The 21,520-nt window shown below is 40.5% G+C and overlaps 1 protein-coding gene across 1 annotated transcript; it reads right to left on the minus strand.

Annotated features, from left to right (window-relative positions):
- Positions 1-167: 167 nt before the first annotated feature.
- LOC129702679 (gamma-aminobutyric acid receptor subunit rho-3-like) lies at positions 168-21,203 on the minus strand. Its single transcript, XM_055644578.1, has 9 exons — positions 19,547-21,203; positions 15,905-16,011; positions 13,168-13,235; positions 12,711-12,934; positions 11,810-11,892; positions 11,147-11,287; positions 8,657-8,809; positions 6,328-6,524; positions 168-516 (listed from the first exon to the last, which is right to left on the minus strand). Exons 1-9 carry the CDS (start codon positions 19,666-19,668, stop codon positions 214-216), a joined length of 1,398 nt encoding a protein of 465 aa, XP_055500553.1. The 5' UTR covers positions 19,669-21,203; the 3' UTR covers positions 168-213.
- Between the last annotated feature and the right edge of the window lie 317 nt (positions 21,204-21,520).

The following is a 21,520-nucleotide window of genomic DNA, read 5'->3' on the forward strand; positions in this document are numbered from 1 at the left end:
TTGTAATATGGCAGCCTTCTAAAAATAACAATATCTTCTCAGGGGCCAAAAATTAATATAAAGTGAAGCATAGTTTCCTGTATGATGTGAAGTAGCATTAGTTCATGTAACATTCTATGATCAAGAAATGTTGGAGCAACTTAAAATGGGTACCGCACTTCTAGACCTCCGCATACATTCCAGAAAAAATAAATGTTTGGGAATGATTAAAGTTTATGAAAATAAGCACCAGTAAATGAAATTAAAAAGAATAAACGCTGAAGGAAATAAAACTCTTGAGTAAGTGTCAATAGCATGATTGTTTTTTATAATAATTTCAACAATGTTACCCTTAACTGATTTCCTTTTTCTTAACTGTTGACCGCCTGGATTTCGGCCAGTTGGGTGTTCACTAGCTTCAGTATTTGATACATTTAAGTGAGCTTCACCGTAGTGTGACAGATCCAGTTGACTGTCATGATAGCAACCATCGAAGGCCATTATTTGCGTCTGATTCAACCTAAAGGAATCTGAAAACTGAAAAATAATAATTCATCTGTGATTCTCACTCAAACCAAGACAACCCAATTGAACCGAGTAATCCTTTTCATAATTGTACGTCTGTTTACCACACTTTATTTGAGTTTAGTTTATTATTGTCACGTGTACCAAAGTACAGCAAGAGATTTTATTTGCATGCTATTAAGTCAGAGAAAAGACTACACATATACATGAATACAATCAAGCCGTCCACAAACAAAGGATTCAACATTCAGTGTAAGATATAACTTAGAAGTCCGATAAACCCCTATCTAAGATAGATCAAAGGTTTCCATTGAGGTAGGTGGGAGGTCTAGCTAATGAAAGGACAGGTCAGTTGCTGATATTATATGTATCTTAAGCTCTATAAATTCACTTTAATAAAACCAAATAATTTCAGTTTCATTTAAAATCACCTTCTTTCCTCCTTTCCATATAACAGGAAATAAAAAATCTGCTAACGTTATGTCCATTCAACAGAATTCTGACCAGTCATTAGAAATCTCTTAAAAACTGATCCTGCTTAGCTGTTGGACAATCTATGTTTCTGTACTTTGTTGATTAATTCACCAAGAGGATGTTTAAATGGTGACAAGTGATCGTTAACATTAATCAACTGATTGGACCCAAAATATCTGGATTACACTAGTAAATGCAGGCAATTACATATAAACTTTACAATAGATTTATCCTAATAAATGCTAGCAAATTCAAGGCTATCATTTGTCGAGTTGCACCGAAACTAGCTATGGGAAATTTGCCGTTTAATTTTGCAATGGCTTAGGCAAGGTGCTGCATCTTTTCGCGCCTTAATTTGTATGGTGATTTTTAGGCTGCAGAGAAAAAAAGGTTACATAAGGTTAAATTATTTGTGCTAGCTTTAATGTTGAGAAACGCTGGAATAGATACATGATAAGGGAATAACGTTTAGTGCCAGGTAAAGCCAGCAAAGTCCGGTCAAGGATAGTCCGAGGGACATCAAAGGGTTACCATAACCATATAACCATATAACAATTACAGCACGGAAACAGGCCATCTCAACCCTTCTATTCCGTGCCGAACACACAATCTTCCCTAGTCCCATATACCTGCGCTCAGACCATAACCCTCCATTCCCTTCCCATCCATATAACTATCCAATTTATTTTTAATGATGATAAAAACGAACCTGCCTCCACCACCTTCACTGGAAGCTCATTCCACACAGCTACCACTCTCTGAGTAAAGAAGTTCCCCCTCATGTTACCCCTAAACTTCAGTCCCTTAATTCTCAAGTCATGTCCCCTTGTTTGAATCTTCCCTACTCTCAGTGGGAAAAGCTTTTCCACGTCAACTCTGTCTATCCCTCTCATCATTTTAAAAACCTCTATCAAGTCCCCCCTTAACCTTCTGCACTCCAAAGAATAAAGCCCTAACTTATTCAACCTTTCTCTGTAACTTAGTTGCTGAAACCCAGGCAACATTCTAGTAAATCGCCTCTGTACTCTCTCTATTTTGTTGACATCCTTCCTATAATTAGGCGACCAAAATTGTACACCATACTCCAGAATTGGCCTCACCAATGCCTTGTACAATTTTAACAGTACATCCCAACTTCTATACTCAATGCTCTGATTTATAAAGGCCAGCACACCAAAAGCTTTCTTTACTCCACCATCCGGACACCAAGTGGCGGTCAGTGTTGCCTTCCGGTCATGAGGGGGGCCCCCGGTGGGGGTCCCTCTACGCAGGGATTCTCCCCCTCTACATTGGGGACCTGGGGTGGAGGGTATTGCACCGAGGAGTTCCCTGCAACCTGTTTCTCTCGCGGTTCACAGACTCGCCAGCCGCCTGCCACTTTTGCGGGCTGGAAGAGTCTGTGTACCACGTGTACATGGCGTGCGTGAGGCTGCAGCCCCTGTTTGAATATCTAAAGGGGCTGCTCCTTGCCTTCTGGCTGCATTTTTCACCCACCATCCTCATCTTTGGACACCCTGTGCGTAGGGGAGAGGGTAGGGCTGAAGATGTCCTGGTTGGGTTGCTCCTGGGCCTGGCCAAGATGGCCATCCGCGAGTCACGGCGCCAGGCGGCGGAGGGCTCTACCCGGGCCAGCTGCCTGCCCCTTTTCCGGGGTTACGTCCGTGCCCGGGTGGGATTAGAAAGGGAATACGCCCTGTCTGTGGGCACCCTGGGGGAGTTTCGGGACCGCTGGGCTCCGCAGGGTGTTGAATGTATCCTCAATAAGGATTGTATCATAATTGTATAATAGTTTATTATGGATATATGTTTGTATTGTATTTATGGTGGTGGGTTCTGGCTTGTTTTATTGTAGTGTAAATATTATTTTTTAATAATTGAATAAATTTTTGGGGAAAAAAAAAAAAAAAAAAAAAAAAAGCTTTCTTTACCACCCTATCTACATGAGATTCCACTTTCAGGGAACTGTGCACAGTTATTCCCAGATCCCTCTGTTCACCTACATTCTTCAATTCCCTACCATTTACCATGTAATTCCTAATGTACGTCCATGTACTGCCGTAAGTTCAGGTTTTCATGGTGGCAACAATGGTTCAGCGATAGAGTTACTGCCTTACAGTGCCAGACAGCCAAGTTCAATCCAGACCGGGTGCAGTCTGTACGGAATTTGTACATTCTCCTCATGACCGCATGGGTTTTCTCCCACATTCCAAAGACATGCGATTTGGTAGGTTTACTGGCCTCTACATTGTCTCTAGTGTGTAGAATGCAAAACCGGGATTACATAGAAAGAGTGTAGGGGTGATCGTTGATCGGTGCGGAGTCGGTGGGCTGCAGGACCTGTTTCTATGCTGCATGTCTAAACTAAACGAAACCAACGGGTTTCTGTGTCGTTTCTGTAATCCCCCCTTGTCCTATATGAATCATTACCTGATTTCTCCTCAAGTTTTGAATTAAATCCTTCAATGTATCACTGTATTTGTACTTGCAGTGTTGCAGACAGGCATCTTGTGTGGTGCTGGTTTAATCCATTTAAATAGTGATCTTGTGGCATAATATGAAACCATGTTCTATACAACCTCTATCATCATGAGTTACCAACTAATGCAGAAGCATCTGTGATGCTCCAGCCATCAATGAAGTACCACATTGCCCCATCATTATTTAAAGAGTTTGCCTCCCATCACACTATGAAAGGTTCACAGATGCTATAGAAAACTTTATAGCCATTAAGGCAATTGTTTATCTTGAAGCATTCTTTTAAATGTTTTATACAGCCGTTTGCCATTTGCCAGTACCTGTAGAATCAAACACAATTTCCTTTGTTACTATCATTATACTGTCCCTGGAAGCTTCTCTACATTAACTGCTTTTGCAATTCAGACTAATTTGTCCCATGGATCTGCAGCTTGGCACATGGATGGACTGAAAATCAATGTTCGTTTCTTGAACAGAGCAGAAATTATATTGGAGTGCATTTCCTTGGTGGTGCTCCTCATGGTTTTCTACTATTAATTGAGAAGCATAGTCATGGAACCAGCATAAACACCAGACTAATGTTTCCTCTCAACTCTATGAGTATTTGACTGGTTGATATTCTTTGCTTCAACATGCGACTGCAGATCTTCTTTTCACCCTTTATCTCCTTTTTTGTTGTTTTTTCCTCTTTCTGCAGTTGTTTCTTTGTTTGCCCCAGTGATTCCATAAAACATAGGAGCTGAATCAGGCTATTTGGCCCATTAAGTCTGCTCTTCCATTCTGATCTAATTTTACCTCTCAACCCCGTTCTCCTGCCCTCTCCCCGTAACCTTTGACACCCTGATTAATCAAGAACCTATTAATTGATGCTTTAAAAATACCCAATGACAACCTCCACAGCTGTCTGTGGCAATGAATTCCACAGATTCGCCGTCCACTGGCTAAAGAAATTCCTCCTCATCTCCATTTCTAAAGGTACTTCCTTTCATTCTGAGGCTGTGCTCTCTGTTCCGAGACTCTCCTATTACTCTCCACATCCACTCAATCTAGGCCTTTCATTATTCGGTAGGTTTTAATGAGATCATCCTTCTAAACTGCAGCAGGTACAAGCTCAGCCATCAAACGCTCCTCAGACTGTACATTAACCCAATCATTCCTGGGATCTGGGATTCTTCCATTTTCTGCCCAGTGTGTCTGTACTTCACTATCCATGTTTCTATGATGGTATCTTCAATTCTTTCTTTCCCTTTCACTATTTTTTACTGCATTTTATTTTCTCATCTCATTCAGTGGATGTGTCTCTTGCCCAGAGCTGGTGAATCGAGGACCAGAGGACATAGGTTTAAGGTAAAGAGGAAAATATTTCATAGGAATCTGAGGGGTAGCTTTTTCACACAAAGGCTGGTGGGTGCATGGAACAAGCTGCCAGAGGAGGTAGTTGAGGCTGGGACTATCCCAATGTTAAAGGAACAAACAGGGACATGGATAGGACAGGTTTGGAGGATATGGACCAAATGCAAGCAGGTGGGACAAGCGTAGCTGGGACATGTTGGCTGATGTGAGCAAATTGGACCGAAGGGCCTGTTTCCGCAATGCATCTCTCTCTATGCATTTATGTATCTAATCCCTTTTGTGTACCAGCGCTTTACTTGTTGTATTACTATCACTTTATGTTCACCATCTCTATCTCTGTCCTTGAGTGGCACGGTGGCATAGTGGTAGAGTTGCTGCCTTACAGCTTCAGATACCTGGGTTCAATCCTGACGACAGGTGCTGTCTGTACGGAGTTTGTACTGTCTCACCGTAGCCGCATGGGTTTTCCCTGGGTGCTCCGGTTTCCTCCCAGACTCCAAAGATGTACAGGTTTTTAGATTAATGACTTCAGTAAAGATTGTAAATTGTCCCTGGTTTAGGATAGTGCTAGTGTACGGGGTGATCGCTGGTCAGCATGGACTCGGTGGCCCTGAGGCCTGTTTCCTTGCTGTATCTCTAAACTAAAAGAAACCTAAACTTCTATGTGTCTGGTTCATGGTCATTCTTTTTTTATTCTAGTATATATGGAATACCTAGTATTTTTTTATTCACTGATTAAGGGCATTGATGCCAACACGGCACTTAACACCCATTCCTAATCACCTTCAGAAAGTTGGTGATAAGCCGCCCAGTTTCAATTCCAGTTTTTATGGTGAACATACCTTGAATAAGATTTACACCCACCGATTATAAAGCAACGATAATGCATTTCCAAGTAATTTGGAGAGGTGCCTGTAGATGGTGGTATTTCCCAGTCAATTGCCTTTGTCATTCTTAAGTGAATGCATTATGCAGTACTCTTATATAGATAATGCACACAACAGCCCTATTGTACGAGAGTGTTGAATTTCCTGTGTGTTATAGTAAAACTGTAATAATCAGGCTCACTTGGACCTTGCTGATGCCAGACAGGTAGATCTTCCAGACTATTGCATATTTTTCTGATTAATAACCAAAATGTATTTTAAAATTCATAGTCATCGACTCAGATAGCGCAAAAACAGGCCCTTCGGTCTAACTCGTCCGTGACGACCAAGATGCCCATCTATCCTAGTCCCATTGCCCCTGTTTAGCCCAAACTCGTCTAAACCTTTCCTATCCTTTTACCTGTCCAAATATTCCCTGAATGTTGTTATTATACCTGCCTCAACTACTTCATCTAACAGCTTATTCCATATATGTTCCACTCACTGTATGGAAAATGTTGCCCCTCCGGTTCTGATTTAATCTTTTAATTAGGAAATGAAAAAGGATCTGTTACTAATTGGTGAAATAAACTCTTAAAGAAGCTACTTTTTTTTTTGCATACACGATAATTTAAGTTCAAGTTAATCATCTTACCTTCTCTCTCTCTTTCATTTTCATCCTTTCTTCAACAGTGGTTATATAATTTACAGCCGCATATTCAATTATAGAAAAGAAAACAAAGAGAAAGCTGACCCAGAGGTAGATATCCACAGCTTTAACATAGGATACTCGAGGCATAGATGCGTTCACTCCAGTTATAATTGTCGTCATTGTTAGAATAATTGTAATTCCTTACAATGAAAAAGAAAATACAAAGATTATTGATTGCACCAAGCTGACAGTAATTAAAAGAACTTGGATCTAAACTCTAAGTGCCCTGATACCTCTTTTTAAAAATAATAATCCCATTATTTATTTCCCCAATTGCAGTCTAGCTAAATAGTCTATCCCTCCCATCTTTCCCTCTCTCTCTAAATAATGCAATTACAAGTGCCACTTTTTAATCTGTATGAACCAATCTGGAATTCAGGGAAACCTTGAAAGATGATAGCAATTGCATCTGTTATCTCCATAGCCACTTTCTTCAGATCCAGACAAACTATTGCCCTTTAGGCCCATTAACTTCCCCAATGCTGTTTTGTTTTCAAATGCTCCTCACTCACTCTCCAGGTTTGCCATTATTTTCAGGACGTCATTTTCAGGGTGTCATTTTCCATGAAGTAAGATACTAAATATTTCTCTGTCATTTCCTTGTTCCACAATACAATTTGTCTTGTTTGAGTTTGCGAGGAACCCATATCAACTTTAGCTTTTTTAAACGTATCAATGGACGCTCTTGCAGTTTATTTATGTATTTCTTATTAGATTAGCTTCTCTTTCCTTATCAATGCCTTTGTGCATCCTTGTTGATTTCTGAAATGTTCCCAGTTCACAGGCTTAATCCTTTCTTTAACAACATTTTACTTTGACCTACAAGCTTCGTTAGCTTTGATTCATGGCTGGACAAGTTTTCATGATCTTTTTGCCTTAAATGGGAGGACATTAGGCTTTGTATTCATTGTTTGAAAGTTATTGCTTGTTTACTGTCATATCTTATGATATGAATAAGAATTAAATCACTTTCAAATGTGTAAATACAACTATAATCGTGCTCCAGAAAGAACAATTAACTACCAGATCATCAAATAAAACCCTGACATGATTACACAATTTGAGATCCAAACTAGCAAGTTTCCATGTTGGCTTCTCTAAATACCACCATAGGGTAATCACTCCTTTTAAATTAAAGGAGTTCATACCACACACTATTACAGCTCATATGGTTTGTCCAATCTACATGTCATATACAGCCACAAAGTGCTGGAGTAGCTCAGCGGGTCGGGCAGCTTCTCTGGAGAAAAAGAATGGGTGATGTTTTGGGACAGAACCCTTCTTCAGACTGAAAATAGAGGATGGGGAAGAGAAGGGACCCTTTTCCTACCTCCAGTCCCCCCCCCCTACTTTCAGTCTGAAGAATGGTTCCGAGCTGGAACATAACCCATTCGTTTTCTGCAGAGATGCTGCCTGACCTGCAGAGTTACTCCAGCACTTTGTGCCTATCTTCAGTATAAACCAGCATCTGCAGTTCCTTCCTGTACATGTTGCTTATAGTCTACTACTTTTGCATGTGCCTTTAATTACCTGATTTACTGACTGCAAATCCTGCCAATATTGTTTGCCTCTTGCAGTTTCTCAGTTCCATCCAAAGTGATCCTTCTTTTTCTGATCTTTATATCTTTTTTTAAAGAATGTTCTTTTTTTTTCATTTTCCCTGCTCTGACTTTGATTGGAGATATACTCTGATACTTGTTAACCCTTCCTCAAATTATCATGCCATTTGCAATCTTGAACTATGGCTTTGGCCATTTCACATTAACTTCCCATCTCAATAACACCTACATATCCTTTCCATTATTTAGTTTTAAAGTCTCAGCTGTAAAATAAATAACGCTGATTCCAACACTACTCCAATATAACCTGTCCCAGTAAAAGAGCTTTCTAACTTCCTTCTTCCCCTGTACAGTTGCTTTTGCCCAAGAACTGACGGCCATTTCCCTCATAACAATCATTGGGTCAAGCATTCAATTTGCTACTCTCATTTAATTCCCATACCTTTGCTCTATTACCAAACTATGCATATTTCAGGATCTCTAACTAAGCCTTACCTCCAACTGATTTTTATATTTTCACTTTTGTAATAAACAGGAATAGGAAGTAAAATAGGGACAGCTAAATTGTTCTTCCCAATATCCTTCAGTTAATTTTGTTTTCATGGCTGCTATCTGTTAGCAGAGGATATGTTTCTGACCTTGCTGACATTGGCCACATTGGTATCCTTTACCTTGATAAACATAAGAAAAATAATGGAAACAAGATAAATTACCCAATGAAACACGCGCTGGGACTGCTCTTCTGTCAATCCAGAAGGAAACCCAAGACAGCATGACCATTAGCATGGTTGGAAAGTAGGTTTGTAAAAGAAAAAAGAAAATGTGCCTCCTTAGAATGAAATTAATAAACAATCTGTTGTACCAACCTGAGAAGACAAAGAATTACAAAGAAATTATGGTAGAATTTGCTTCTCGAACACAATCCTTGTTAATATTGAGCCATAAATGATTTAAAAAACCAGGCTTAAAGGTTTGATTGCTAATAAGAAAATGTAATACCACATAATTTTCTGGAACAATTCTATAAAAGATTATATGTGTTGTTACAGTTTTCAGAAAGAAGTTGTAGATCTGAATAATTTTATTTCAGCAAAACACAAATTGCTGGAGGAACTCAGCGGGTCAGGCAGCTTCTGTGGAGAGAATGGATAGGCAACGTTTTTTGTCGGGACCCTTTTTCAGTAGAAGGGTCGTCTGAAGTAAGGTCCCGACCTGAAACGTCATCTATCCATTCCATCTACAGATGCTGCTGGACTCAAGTTATTCCACCACTTTGTGTTTTGCTCAAAATTCCAGCACCTGCAGTTCGTTGGGTCCCTCTCTGATAATTTTATGTTGATTTCTTTGTTTATAACTGCAGAATCACCCAATAATACTGAACTTAATTACTTCTCCATTGTAATCACTTACATATCTGCCATATCTTTTATTATGTTTCCAGAATATTTGTGATCCTATTTTGATTGCTGTTAGAATGACGATGGTCTACTTTTTTTTCATAATAGTTTTAACTTTTAGCATTCCTATTTTTAATTTTTAAAGCAAATGTAAAACGAGATGACAAGTATTTCAGAATACGTTAAATATCTGAAATCGATTGTAGGAATAATCTGAAGAACATTTCATGTGATAACAAGTGATACAAATGACATGAATTATCGCGATTATTTGAGGAGTCATATAAGGTGAAAAATACAGCCAGTCTAGCAGTAATAACATACATGGCTTTTAGAAAGAATACCATAAGCAGAGTTTAAAGAGATTTAATAAGTGGAGGAAAAAAATTATTACAAAGAGTTGTGACATTCGTACAGTTTTGTAAATAGGTTAATGATTGTTTTAGCCGCAGAGCATTATTCAGGGGATGATAGCTGAATATGTCATTGCCTTGAGTGAAAGTACAAATAAGATTCCAAAAGCCTATATTCACAAGTATCATAGTGAAAAGGCTTTATTATATCAGGAAAGAGCAGCACAGTGGTGTAGCTGGTAGAGCTGCTGGCTCACAGTGCTAGAGATCTAGGGTCAATCCTGACTTTGGTTGCTGTCTGTGTTAAGTTTGCACGTTCTCTCTGTGACTATGTGGATTTCCTCCTGGTGCTCCGGTTTCTCCCCACATCCCAAAGATGTGCGGGTATGTAGGTTAATTGGCCTCTGTAAATTTCCCCTAGTGTGCAGGGAGTGGTTGAGAAAATGGGATAACAGAAGACGTGAATGAGTGACCAATGGTTGGCGTGGACTCATGGGCTGAAGGGCCTGTTTCCATACTGTATCTTTCAATCAATTCTATCAAAATTTGTTTATAACATAAATGAAGATATAACCTAGAAAAACCTAGTATCCCAGCATATTTTACAGCATGCTCTATGTCAAAAACACTAGAAAGTAAGTGCAAAATAGGCCTCCTGGACACTCAAGCCTGCGCTTCCATTCAATTGAGTCATGGATGATGTGCCCTGAGCCTCAATCTCCTATGTTAATTCCAGATCACTCATAAATATATATACCTCATCCTTAAACAGTGAATTCCAGTAATTCGCCACCCAGTCCTAATACTTTTTAAATTTTATTTTGTGACTATCTCCCCTCCTTCGATTTGCCCACTTGTCACAGTCATACAGCATGGAAACAGGCCCATCGGCCCCACTTGCCCATGCCGACCAACATGCCTCATCTACACCAGTCTGCCTGCATTTGGTCCATATTCCTCTAAACCTATCCTATTCACGTACCTGTCCAAATGTTTTTTTAATTTCCATTATTGGAAATATCTCAACATTTTCCCCCTTGGAATCAAACATGTCATTATATATTCCAAAGAAAATGGAAACACAAGAGACTGCTTATGCTGGAATCTGGAACAAAAGATAAACAACTGGAAAAACTCAGGCAAAGGTATGGTCACCACCAGATCAAAACCCTACATTTATTCTGAGAGTGTAGAGAGAAGTGTATACAGAAGTGAGAGGGAGGAATAAGAGAAACTAGATTGTAATAGGTGGAACAATAAGAAAAAAAAGTCAGATGAAGTATATGGAGATAATATACAGTATCATATTGTAACATAATCCGAGCCGCTGGCACTGTGAGGCAACAATTCTGCTGTTAGCATTGTACCACCCTGCCACTACACCACTCTGTAATAATGGTAGTGATGCAGATTCTGAAGGAATAGTAAATTTGTAATAAAGACAGAAGCTCACCAGTACTGCTGTAAAAAGCAAGTCCACTTGAAGCACGGAATTCTTGTATGAAAAACTGAGCAAGTAAAATCTGCTCATCTGTTTTAAGTGGTTCATTTTCATTCTTCCAGTGAAGCAGAAGATCTTTTTCATTATAGGCATCTTCAGGGAAGAAAATGTACAGCTATGATCACACCACAATTATACTGGGGATTATAATGGCAATACGTCTGCTCCTTCCTTCAACGCACTGAAATAATAGCTAAGGTAACATTATATGGAACCAAAATACTTGACAGATTATCATTTGTACATAATTAGCAAAGTCCTAATCTATTATAAGTGGCATTCATTAGATCTTAATAAAAGGAGTTCAGGATAGATATTACATTTTGTCATTTATGACTAGATACAGCCTTTGAAACGCCAACAATCAGTGAACCTGACAAAAACTGACTAGGTTTTGTGAGATTCATTATAAATGTCATTGTCATTTGGTGCATGGTCTTTGTAGAACAGTAACCTGGTCTAGGGAGTGGCAGAATTTGGGTCATGCATGGAAATGCCTGTCCTGACTGTCTCAAATAGGTGGCTACATAAAACTAGAACCCCAAACCTCTATTTCAATATGCTGAAGAAAAGAAAAAAAGCTTGTCAGAATCAGCCAAAATAACAGATACTTACAACTTTCAAGTTCCAATGAGCAGTTCTGAGTATCAAGAGGAAAGTTGCTAAAATCCATTGAACAAATAGCAGTGACAGTTGTCCTACAGAAAATATCAATTAATAATAAATAATGCTTTAATTTCATAAACACTGAAACAATTTGTAAAATAGACTTGCGGCTATTTGATTGTAAAGTTCAAGATTCATCAATCCTAAAATATCTATCCATTGTAAAATATCTAGCCAGTTTTGCCTTCTACCGTTAGGCCCCATATCTGGGGAAGGATGTGCTGGCATTGGAAAGGGTTCTGAGGAGGTTTATGAGAATGATCCCAGGGATGATTGGGTTAATGTATGATGAGCATTTGACAGCTCTGGGCCTCCACTCGCTGGAGTTTAGAAGGATGCATGGGGGATGCCATTGAAACTTACTGAATAAAGAAAGGCCTGGAGACAGTGGATGTGGAGAGGATGTTTCCACTAGTGGGAGGGTCTATGACCAGAGGGCACAGCGTCAGAATAAAAGGATGTACCTTTAGAGAGGAGATGAGGAGGAATTTCTTTGGGCAGAGGATGGTGAATCTGTTGCGTGTTTTTAAAGCAGAGATTGACAGGTTATTGATTAGTAATGGTGTCAAAGGTTATGCGGAGAAGGCAGGAGAATGGGGTTGAGAGGGAAAGATAGAACAGCCTTGATTGAATGGCGGAGTAGACTTGATGGGCTGAATGACCCAATTCTGCTCCTATAACTTATGAACTTGTGAGACTACCATTGATGCAATAGAACATCGATTTTCTGTTCTTGACATGACCGAATAAAACAATCATCAGATATTTATGGAAGGAAAACGTATTAAATATCAATATGAAAAATTTGTCCTCAAAAATACAAATGTATTTTAAATTAACAATATGTTACCTTAGGCTGTAGAGGATGTGGCCATCGGGATACACCCTTAGCATGATATTCTCCATAGTGGTGTCATGTATGAAGGATCTTTTAGAGTGAACAAAAAATACATCTGGAACCCAAATTTTCTTGACTAATCTTCCATCAAATGTCATACTTCTGTTGTTGGAACTTGGAAAAGCAAGTCTGCCATCTTTCCAGTAATGTCTTAGGTATAAAGTCATCGTAAAGTCCTAAGGATAAGAACCAAATATAGCCATGTGAATTGTGAATCAATAAAGATGGTTGTTAGAAACAAAGGTTATTAATGCTGATGTAAAGCCATTAACTGGGGATGGTGGAATAGTAAACAAGAAAACAGCATTATCAATATCTTAAAAAATACATGAACTCCTCATACTGACTAGACCAAATCAATGCAATTATGTAGAGCTGTTTTATTGGAAATAACTGAATCTTCGCTTACCATATCAACTTCAGAAATGCTGTCAATGCTTTCAATCTGGACATCTATACCAACTGTTACTGCCGGTCCTTAAAAAAAAGCAAATGACAAATGTGTCCAATTTTAACTTTAGTTAATTTTTCCGTTCTTAATGTTTCAAAAATAACTGTTGTCCTGCAGTGTAGGAAGGAACTGCAGATGCTGGTTTATACTGAAGATGGGTACAAAGTGCTGGAGTAACACAGCGTGTCAGGCAGCATCTCTGGAGAAAAAGGATGGGTGACGTTTCGGGTCGGAATCCTTCAGTCTGCAGAAGGGTGCCGACCCGAAACGTCACCCATCCTTTTTCTGCAGAGGTACTGCCAGCACTTTGTGTTTATCTGTTGTCCTGCAGTGTGTGCCTTATGCATTCTTAATAATCTAAATAAATTGGGGGGTTTTTAATGCAGCTGCGTGAAATCTGAGATAAAAATATTAGAAATATTCAAAACATACAACAGGTCAGACAACATAAATATAGAGAATGGAAATTAGAAGAGTATTTGATTAACCTTTCGATTCTGGGTAAAACTGGGAACTGATACTAATTCTGGCATAAATGTACCAGAAAAAGGGATGAGGAATGAGATATTAGGCCTGGCACAAAGCATGTTCCAAAGAGACTAAGAGCAACTAATCAAGAACAACTAATCTCACACCTCATCTGTTTAATAGAATATTTTCTTCATGTGTAAAAAATAAAAGAATATTTAGAAACAAAGAACTGCAGAGGCTGGTTTAAACAAAAAGAGGCAAAGTGCTGGAGTAACTCAGCAGGTCAGGCACCATCTCTGGAGAATATGGATAGGTGACGCATCAGGTTGGGACCCTTCTTCAGACTGATTGTTGGTGGAAGGGGGAGAAGGCTGGGAGAGCGGAGGGGCAGAACAAATTGAGGCAAGTAGTAGGTAGACACAAGCGAGAGGGGGGATTGATAGGCAGATGGTTGGAACAAAGGTTAGAGATTAAAGCAGAAGAAGGGGAAAATATTTAATAGGAATCTGAGGGGTAACGTTTTCATACAAAGGATGGTGGGTGTATGGAACAAGCAGCCAGAGGAGGTAGTTGAGGCTGGGACTATCCCAACATTTAAGAAACAGTTAGACAGGTATATGGATAGGACAGGTTTGGAGGGATGTGGACCAAGTGCAGGCAGGTAGGACTAGTGTAGCTGGGACATGTTGGCTGCTGTGGGCAATTTGGGCCAATGGGCCTGTTTCCACACTGTATCACTCCATGACTCTATGTGTTATAGCCTGATTGAAGAGTTGCAAATTGTGAAGCCAGAGGAAGGAATGTAGGGGAAGGGGAGGGTGAAGGGGGAAATAGGTGTTAGTCCAATTGGGGTACAAAGTTGAAGGGGGGGGGGAAGGGGCGGGGCGAAGTTGTTAGAGCTTATCTAAATTTGGATAATTCAATGTTCATACCATTGGATTGTAAATTAAAAAAAATATTTGTCAGAGTTGGAATCTTAAAAAAAATTCACAAAAGCGTAAAAAACTAATAAAACCAAACAATTTATATCATATCTATTTTGTGTTTCTCATTTATGTTTATTTGCTTGGATTAATAGTACTATGTTGCTATTTATATCACAACTAAAATGCATGGGCATTTATTATCAGAGATTATGAATTGGATTAAATATTATTATAACATTGAACGTCTCATGACATAAATTCTTTGGAAAACTATTCTGTTTTAAAACTGAAATAAAATGTTTATTTGGTACATTTAACAACACAGTTTTGAAGTGTAGACACCTTGCAAAGTAGGAATCAAGACAGCCTATTTGTACAAATGCCCTCACATAAAATAATGTGGTAATTACCAAATGACAGGTTTTCTTTAAAGTTCCATGGAGGTAAATTATGTTACATTTGTATAAGACATTGGTGAGGCCAAATTTGGAGTATTGTGTTCAGTTTTGGTCACCCAGCTATCGGAAAGATGTTGTTATGTTGGAAAGAGTGCTGAGAAGATTTACGAGGTTATTACCAGGAATTGAGGGCCTGAACTACAGGGTTGGGCAAGATAGAACATTATTCCTTGAAGTGCAGGAGGAGGATGGGTGAGCTGAAAGAGGTGTGTAAGATCATGGGGGGGATAGATAGGGTAGCACAGAGTCATTTACCCAGAGTAGGTGAATCAAGAGCCAGAGGTCATAGGTTTAAAAGTGAGAGGAGAAAGATTTAATGGGAGCCTGAGAGGCAACTTTATCACATGAAGGGTGGTAGATGTATGGAACGAATTGACGGGTGGGGAGGGGTCTAGAAGCAAGAAAAGATAAAGAAAAGATTCATGTATCCACCCCCCCTCCCCCTCCTACAATCAGTATGAAGAAGAATCCCAACCTGAAACGTCACCTATCCATTTTCTCCAGAGATGCTGCCTGACCTACTGAGTTACTCCAGCATTTTGTGTCTGCCATTTGAGTCAAGTAGATTTGAGTGCCAAAAGATTTTATTTGTTTAAACCATCTTGCCGATGGCAATATGTACTGTTAGTTGCATTTTTAATGTAAACAATTGCTCTTCTGGGATCCAGAATTGTGCAAAATTGTCATTTAAATTGCCCATTCCTGATATTCCATGAGCCATATAAAAGACAGATTGGCAGTTCTGTTTTTCAAAACCCAAGTAAACTAAAAAATGGAAAGAACCACAATCATACTGTCATAAACTGTAGAACAGAATAGGAAGATTATTAGAAAACCTACCTCCAAATCCAGGTCTCATTGCAAAATCATGGTCATCTACTCGAAGGAGTTGTTCAGATTTTGTTAAATGAACTTTGGTTGAATCTGATCTTTTGCTCTCTGATCGACTAAAGGCAAGTAAAACAAGATTTTACAACGTTAATTTTAGCGCATCAAACCAACTTACTTTCAAACGCTGGACACAAAATGCTGGAGTAACTCAGTAGGTCAGGCAACATCTGATGGGCTGAATGGTCTAATTCTGCTCCTATGTCTTGTGAACATATGAACTTATGAATCTCTGGAGAAAATGGATAGGCAACGTTTCGGGCTGACCTTTCTTCAGAACCGAAATCAGAAACGTCACCTCTCCATATTCTCAAGTGATGCTGCCTGACCCACACAGTTAGTCCAGCATTTTGTGAATTAAATTCATCAGGATTTTAAAATCATGACAAGATGTTACATTTTCCAATAGACTGTGCAAAGAGAAGATCAAAATTGTCAGGGTGTGTGAATGATGTCAGCAACTGATACTGGCAAGAGAGAGTGGAAGGAATTAAAATGAAACCTTTAATCTGCTGAAACCTCCTGGACCGACACTAGCCCTGTTACCCAGAAGATTTAGATAATACCAATGAAGAAATGCCACTGACTAAACTAGAGAGCTTGAGGAATCGAGAGGTATAAGAGAAGAATGTACCAGGGTGTACAAATAGCTGCCCATGGTTTCATTCCTTGAAGCCTGATATAATGAATACTCGAACAAACATTGCTGGAGTAACTCAGCAGGTCGGGCAGTATCTGTGGAGCAAATGTAGACAGATGATGTTTCAGGTCAAGATCCTTCTTCAGATCCAGAAAGGTCCCAACCCTGAAAAGTTACCTGTCCATTCCCTCCACAGATGCTGCCTGACCCATTGATTTCCTCCAGCATTTTGTGTTTTGCTCAAGATTCCAGCATCTGCAGTTTCTTTTGTCTTTAATAGATACTTGTCTGAAATTAAGGATAACCAAGGAGCATTTGGAATGAAACTGCTCTTTGGTGACTGTAAATCGAGAACACATTTTACCTCACCTAATTTTCTTGGAAAGAAAGTCAAGCTCTGTCAAATGGGTCAAGAAAGCCAAGCTCTGGCAAGCTGTCAAGGGTGTATGTATTTCTTCCATCTAGTAGTTTGATTTAGCTTAGAGTTGTATCATGAAAGAATAGTGAGATATATTTACGTGGAGGCAAACTGAAGTAAGGACAATGACGTGAAGGATATAAGGCACTACAGTCCAAAGAACTAAAAAAGGGTCTCCACCCAAAACATCACCCATTCTCTGGAGATGCTGCCTGTCCCGCTGAGTTACACCAGCATTTTGTGTCTATTTACAGTCCAAAGGATACATCGACTGGGTACTCTTCTGGTGTGAGCAGGATGAAAACTGGACGGACAAGATTCAAAGCTAATAATAGGCATGCTTAGATTAGATTAGATTAGATAGCAATGCCCCAAACCTATTGTTTGAAATATTTGTCCATGATGATGAAAACAGTTATAGTAAAGAAGAAAAATCTCATTTTATGGAGAAACAAAAAACTGCAGATTCTAGTTTACAAAAAAAAAAGTTAGATGGTGGTGAAGTAACTCAACGGGTTGGGCAGCATCTCTGGAGAACATGGATAGGTGACGTTTCATGCCAGTGGGGCAGAAAGCTGGAAGAGGCGAGGCAGAACAAGGCCTGGTGAGTGATAGGTGGATACAGGTGAGGGGGCTTTTTGGTAGTCAGATGGTTGGCCCAAGGCCAGAGAGGAAAAGACAAAAGGTGGGAGATGAGGATAGAAGAATTATGAATTGTGAACCCAAAGGAAGAAATATTGGTGGTAAGGGAAGTGGGAGTGGGAAATGGTTCAGCATCCAGATAGGGCAAAGGGGTGGGGTGGGGGACGGGGGGGGGGGTTGGGGGACAGGGGGGGGGGGGGGGGGGGGGGGGGGGAGGACAGGGAGGAAGGGAGGGTTGCAGGTGAGATTTAGTTTTAGAGATACAGCGTGGAAACAGGTCCTTCAGCCCGCCATGTCCACGTCAACCATCGGTCACACATTTACACCAGTTCTATGTTATCCCAATTTTCCATCCGTTCCCTACACACTAGGGGCAATTTACAGAGGCCAATTAACCTGCAAACCCGCACGTCTTTGGGATGTGGGAGGAAAGCAGAGCACCCGGAAGAAACCCACGTGTTCACAGGCAGAACGTGCAAACTCCACACAGACTGCACCCTAGGTCAGGATCGAACCTGTGTCTTTGGCGCTGTGAAGCAGTAACTTTACCTCTGCGCCACAATGCCACCACTGTGCCGTTAGTTAACAAAAATTGGAGAATTCAATGTTCATACGTGATGTTGTAAACTATCTCATCTTATGTGTTGGTAATAATGATTTCCCACCTAAAACCTATCCTCAGCCAGTATTCTAAGTCAGTTCATCTTCATGAAATCGCTACAGGAGTTTCCAGATGAGCAGTTTATCGTAGAACAGTCCTTATAGAGTTTCAGATTGCTGTGGAACAAAAAGCTAAAATCTATCCCCGCCTGAAATAAAATGGCTAAACTGAACTGATGAATCCAATGATGAACGTCATTGTCTTTAATGTTATGAAAAAGTTCAGGTGGGGACTGCAGATGCTGGAATCCTGAGCTAAACACAAAGTGCCGGTGGAACTCAGCAGGTCAGGCAGCATCTGGGTAGGGAAAGGACAGACAACGTTTCACATCGGGAGCCTTCTTCAGACTAAAGTCTTTAGAAGGGTCGACATTTTTCCTTTGTTTCGGACTTGTGTTCAGTTGGAGGGATTATATTTAATGACAAACATATTGGGTCAGATCACACTGGGCTGGGAATAACACAGAGTGCTGGAGGTACTCAGCAGGTCAAGCAGCATCTTGGGGAGGGAAGGGACAGGTGACGTTTCAGGTTGGGAAATGCAAATCTTTAAACGTTTTAAAAGGACACAAAGTGCTGGAGCAACTCAGCAGGACAGGCAGCATCTCTGGAGAACGTGGACAGGTGATTGTAGGGGGAGGGAGAGGATGAACCTGGCAAAGGAGGGAGGAAGGACAAAGCGTGGCAGGTAATAGGTCGACATTGGTGTGGGGAGGGGGGAGGAGTTGATAGACAGATTGATGGAATAAAGGCTAGTGATAAGAACAGAAGGTGTGAGAGGTTCAAAGAGTTGTGGACTTTAGTTTAGTTTTGTTTAATTTAGAGATAGGGCTTGGAAACAGGCCCTTCGGCCCACCCAGTCCTCACCGACCAATGATCGCCCATACACTAGTTCTATCCTACATACTAGAAATAATTTACAGAAGACAATTAACCTACAAACTTGCACGTCCTCAGAATGTGGGAGGAAAGCCGAGCACCTGGAGAAAACCCAGTGGTCAGAGGGAGAACGTACAAACTCTGTACAGACAGCACCTGAGGTCAGGATCGAACCTAGGTCTCTGGCACTGGAAGGCAGCAGCCCTACTGCTGCGCCACTGTGCTGCCCAAGTAGTGGATTAAGAAGCCAGGGGGAGGAAAGTAGCAGAGGGAGGGGATGGGAGAAATAGGTGAGAGTCCAGGTAGGGCACAGAGGAAGGAAGGAAGGGGTGAGAGAGAGAGCGGGTGGGCTTACCTTTCCTGCTTGACCTCTTGAGCTGCAGGGGGCTGGTGCCGTCTCTTGGCATGATTGGCACTTCCAGTTTCCATCGCAACTGGCAGCAGGGTAAGGAACATCAGCTCCCAAAACAGCAGCATGGCGTTTAATGCACACTATCTCCAACGCACACAACCAAGGTAACTCAAGGCGTCATGTCAATGTGACCAGATCACCTACGAAATCCATCAGAAAAGTACCTGCCCGTCCGAAGATGAGACACATTTCACCTTCTCTCTTTATGATCCCCAATTCTGGAGTCCACTTTTAGTCCGGTCGGGGGAGGAAAATTCTTCTTAAAATGCAAAAATAAATTGAACAGCTTTTAGAATTAACTCGCTCTGCTGCCTGACAGGAATTGTCCTTATTTTTTTAGGATTCAGGCATGAAGATAATGTCATATTTAAATCCGCGGGACTCCAGCGTCAGGACCCAAGATGATTGCACACAAAATGCATTTCAGAAAATGAGGGGAATGGAATGACCTTAATTCGCTTTAATCCTCTTCATCACCATGCAGATACCGTGCCAAAAGGAGTCCAATAACAATGAAATCTAATGAAACTGGAAAGGAATCACCAGCAAAGCTCGCTCATTCGCTCCTACTCCCCTGGAAACATTACGATACGGAAATATTGTGAATTTGATTAGAACCAACAAATAAATGTAGCTATGAATTTCCCCTCTCCCCATTTAAAACATAACCGTGCTTCACTGTGAAGAGTTTTATGTTTACGTGAGTAAGCATTTTGTTTGAATCCTATCAGAAAATAAATGCAAATAACATGTTGCAATAGAAATGATCTTTCTTTTAATAAGCTAACATCTACATCGGTCTATACATTAATTCAGTACATTAATAAGTGCACTAAATTAATTAATGTACTAAATTAATAAATGGAATAGACTGGTTAATGCGTACAGTGAATGCAATAACAACACAAACCCCCGTGGTTAAATCCGCAAATGGTCTTTTAAAAAAAATAATCTTGACATTTTCAGAATTAAGAAAATCTATGATGATTGGGAGGGGGCTAGCTGGTGACATGGGGATATTGAACAAGGTGAAAATTCCAACAGGCGACGGAGGAATTGAGACAAACAGATTGAATTCTGCAGATCTTCCCAATCCTTTGGAAAGGAGAATTAATAATAAACAGCTTTTCACGCACGCTTGGCGAGGGGGGAAATCGCTCTTTGCAGATTAAGTTGTGGATTGTCATTGGCAAGTCTGCAGAAACCCTTCTGTCCTCGAAATTGCCTGCTCAAGTGCTCAACAACTTGTCAAAAATACTGGGATATTCCACACAAACTGCTCCAAAAAAGGCAAAGAGTGAGAACCTAGAGAGGCTAAGCCTTTACAAACAAGCGAGAGAATAGATATAAACCGCATAAACAAGGTAAACGATTGCAAAATAAGTGGGGGGAAACGTGAGAATTGCATTGATTAAAGCAAAGTATAAACACTGTATAGAAATGGATGTTTAATGTTCACCTGTGTAGGCAAGGAAAGAAACAATGAACAAGAAATAAACAAGGTCGACAAAAATGATGGAGAAACTCTGCGGGTGAGGCAGCATCTATGGAGCGAAGGAAATAGGTGACGTTTCGGGTCGAGACCCTTCTTCAGACTGATGTGGGGGGCGGGAGGAGGAAGGTTGAGACAGTGGGCTGTGGGAGAGCTGGGAAGGGGAGGGGAAAGAAGGAGAAAGCAGGGACTACCTAAAATTGTAGAAGTCAATGTTCATACCGCTGGGGTGTAAACTACACAAGCGAAATATGAGGTGCTGCACCTCCAATTTACGGTGGGCCTCACTCTGGCCATGGAGGAGGCCCAGGACAGAAAGGTCGGATTCGGAATGGGAGGGGGAGTTGAAGTGCTGAGCCACCGGGAGATCAGGTTAGTTATTGCGAACCGAGCGAAGGTGTTGGGCGAAGCGATCGCCAAGTCTC

This window comes from Leucoraja erinacea, chromosome 13 (genome assembly GCF_028641065.1).
Source record: "Leucoraja erinacea ecotype New England chromosome 13, Leri_hhj_1, whole genome shotgun sequence".
NCBI lineage: Eukaryota > Metazoa > Chordata > Chondrichthyes > Rajiformes > Rajidae > Leucoraja > Leucoraja erinaceus.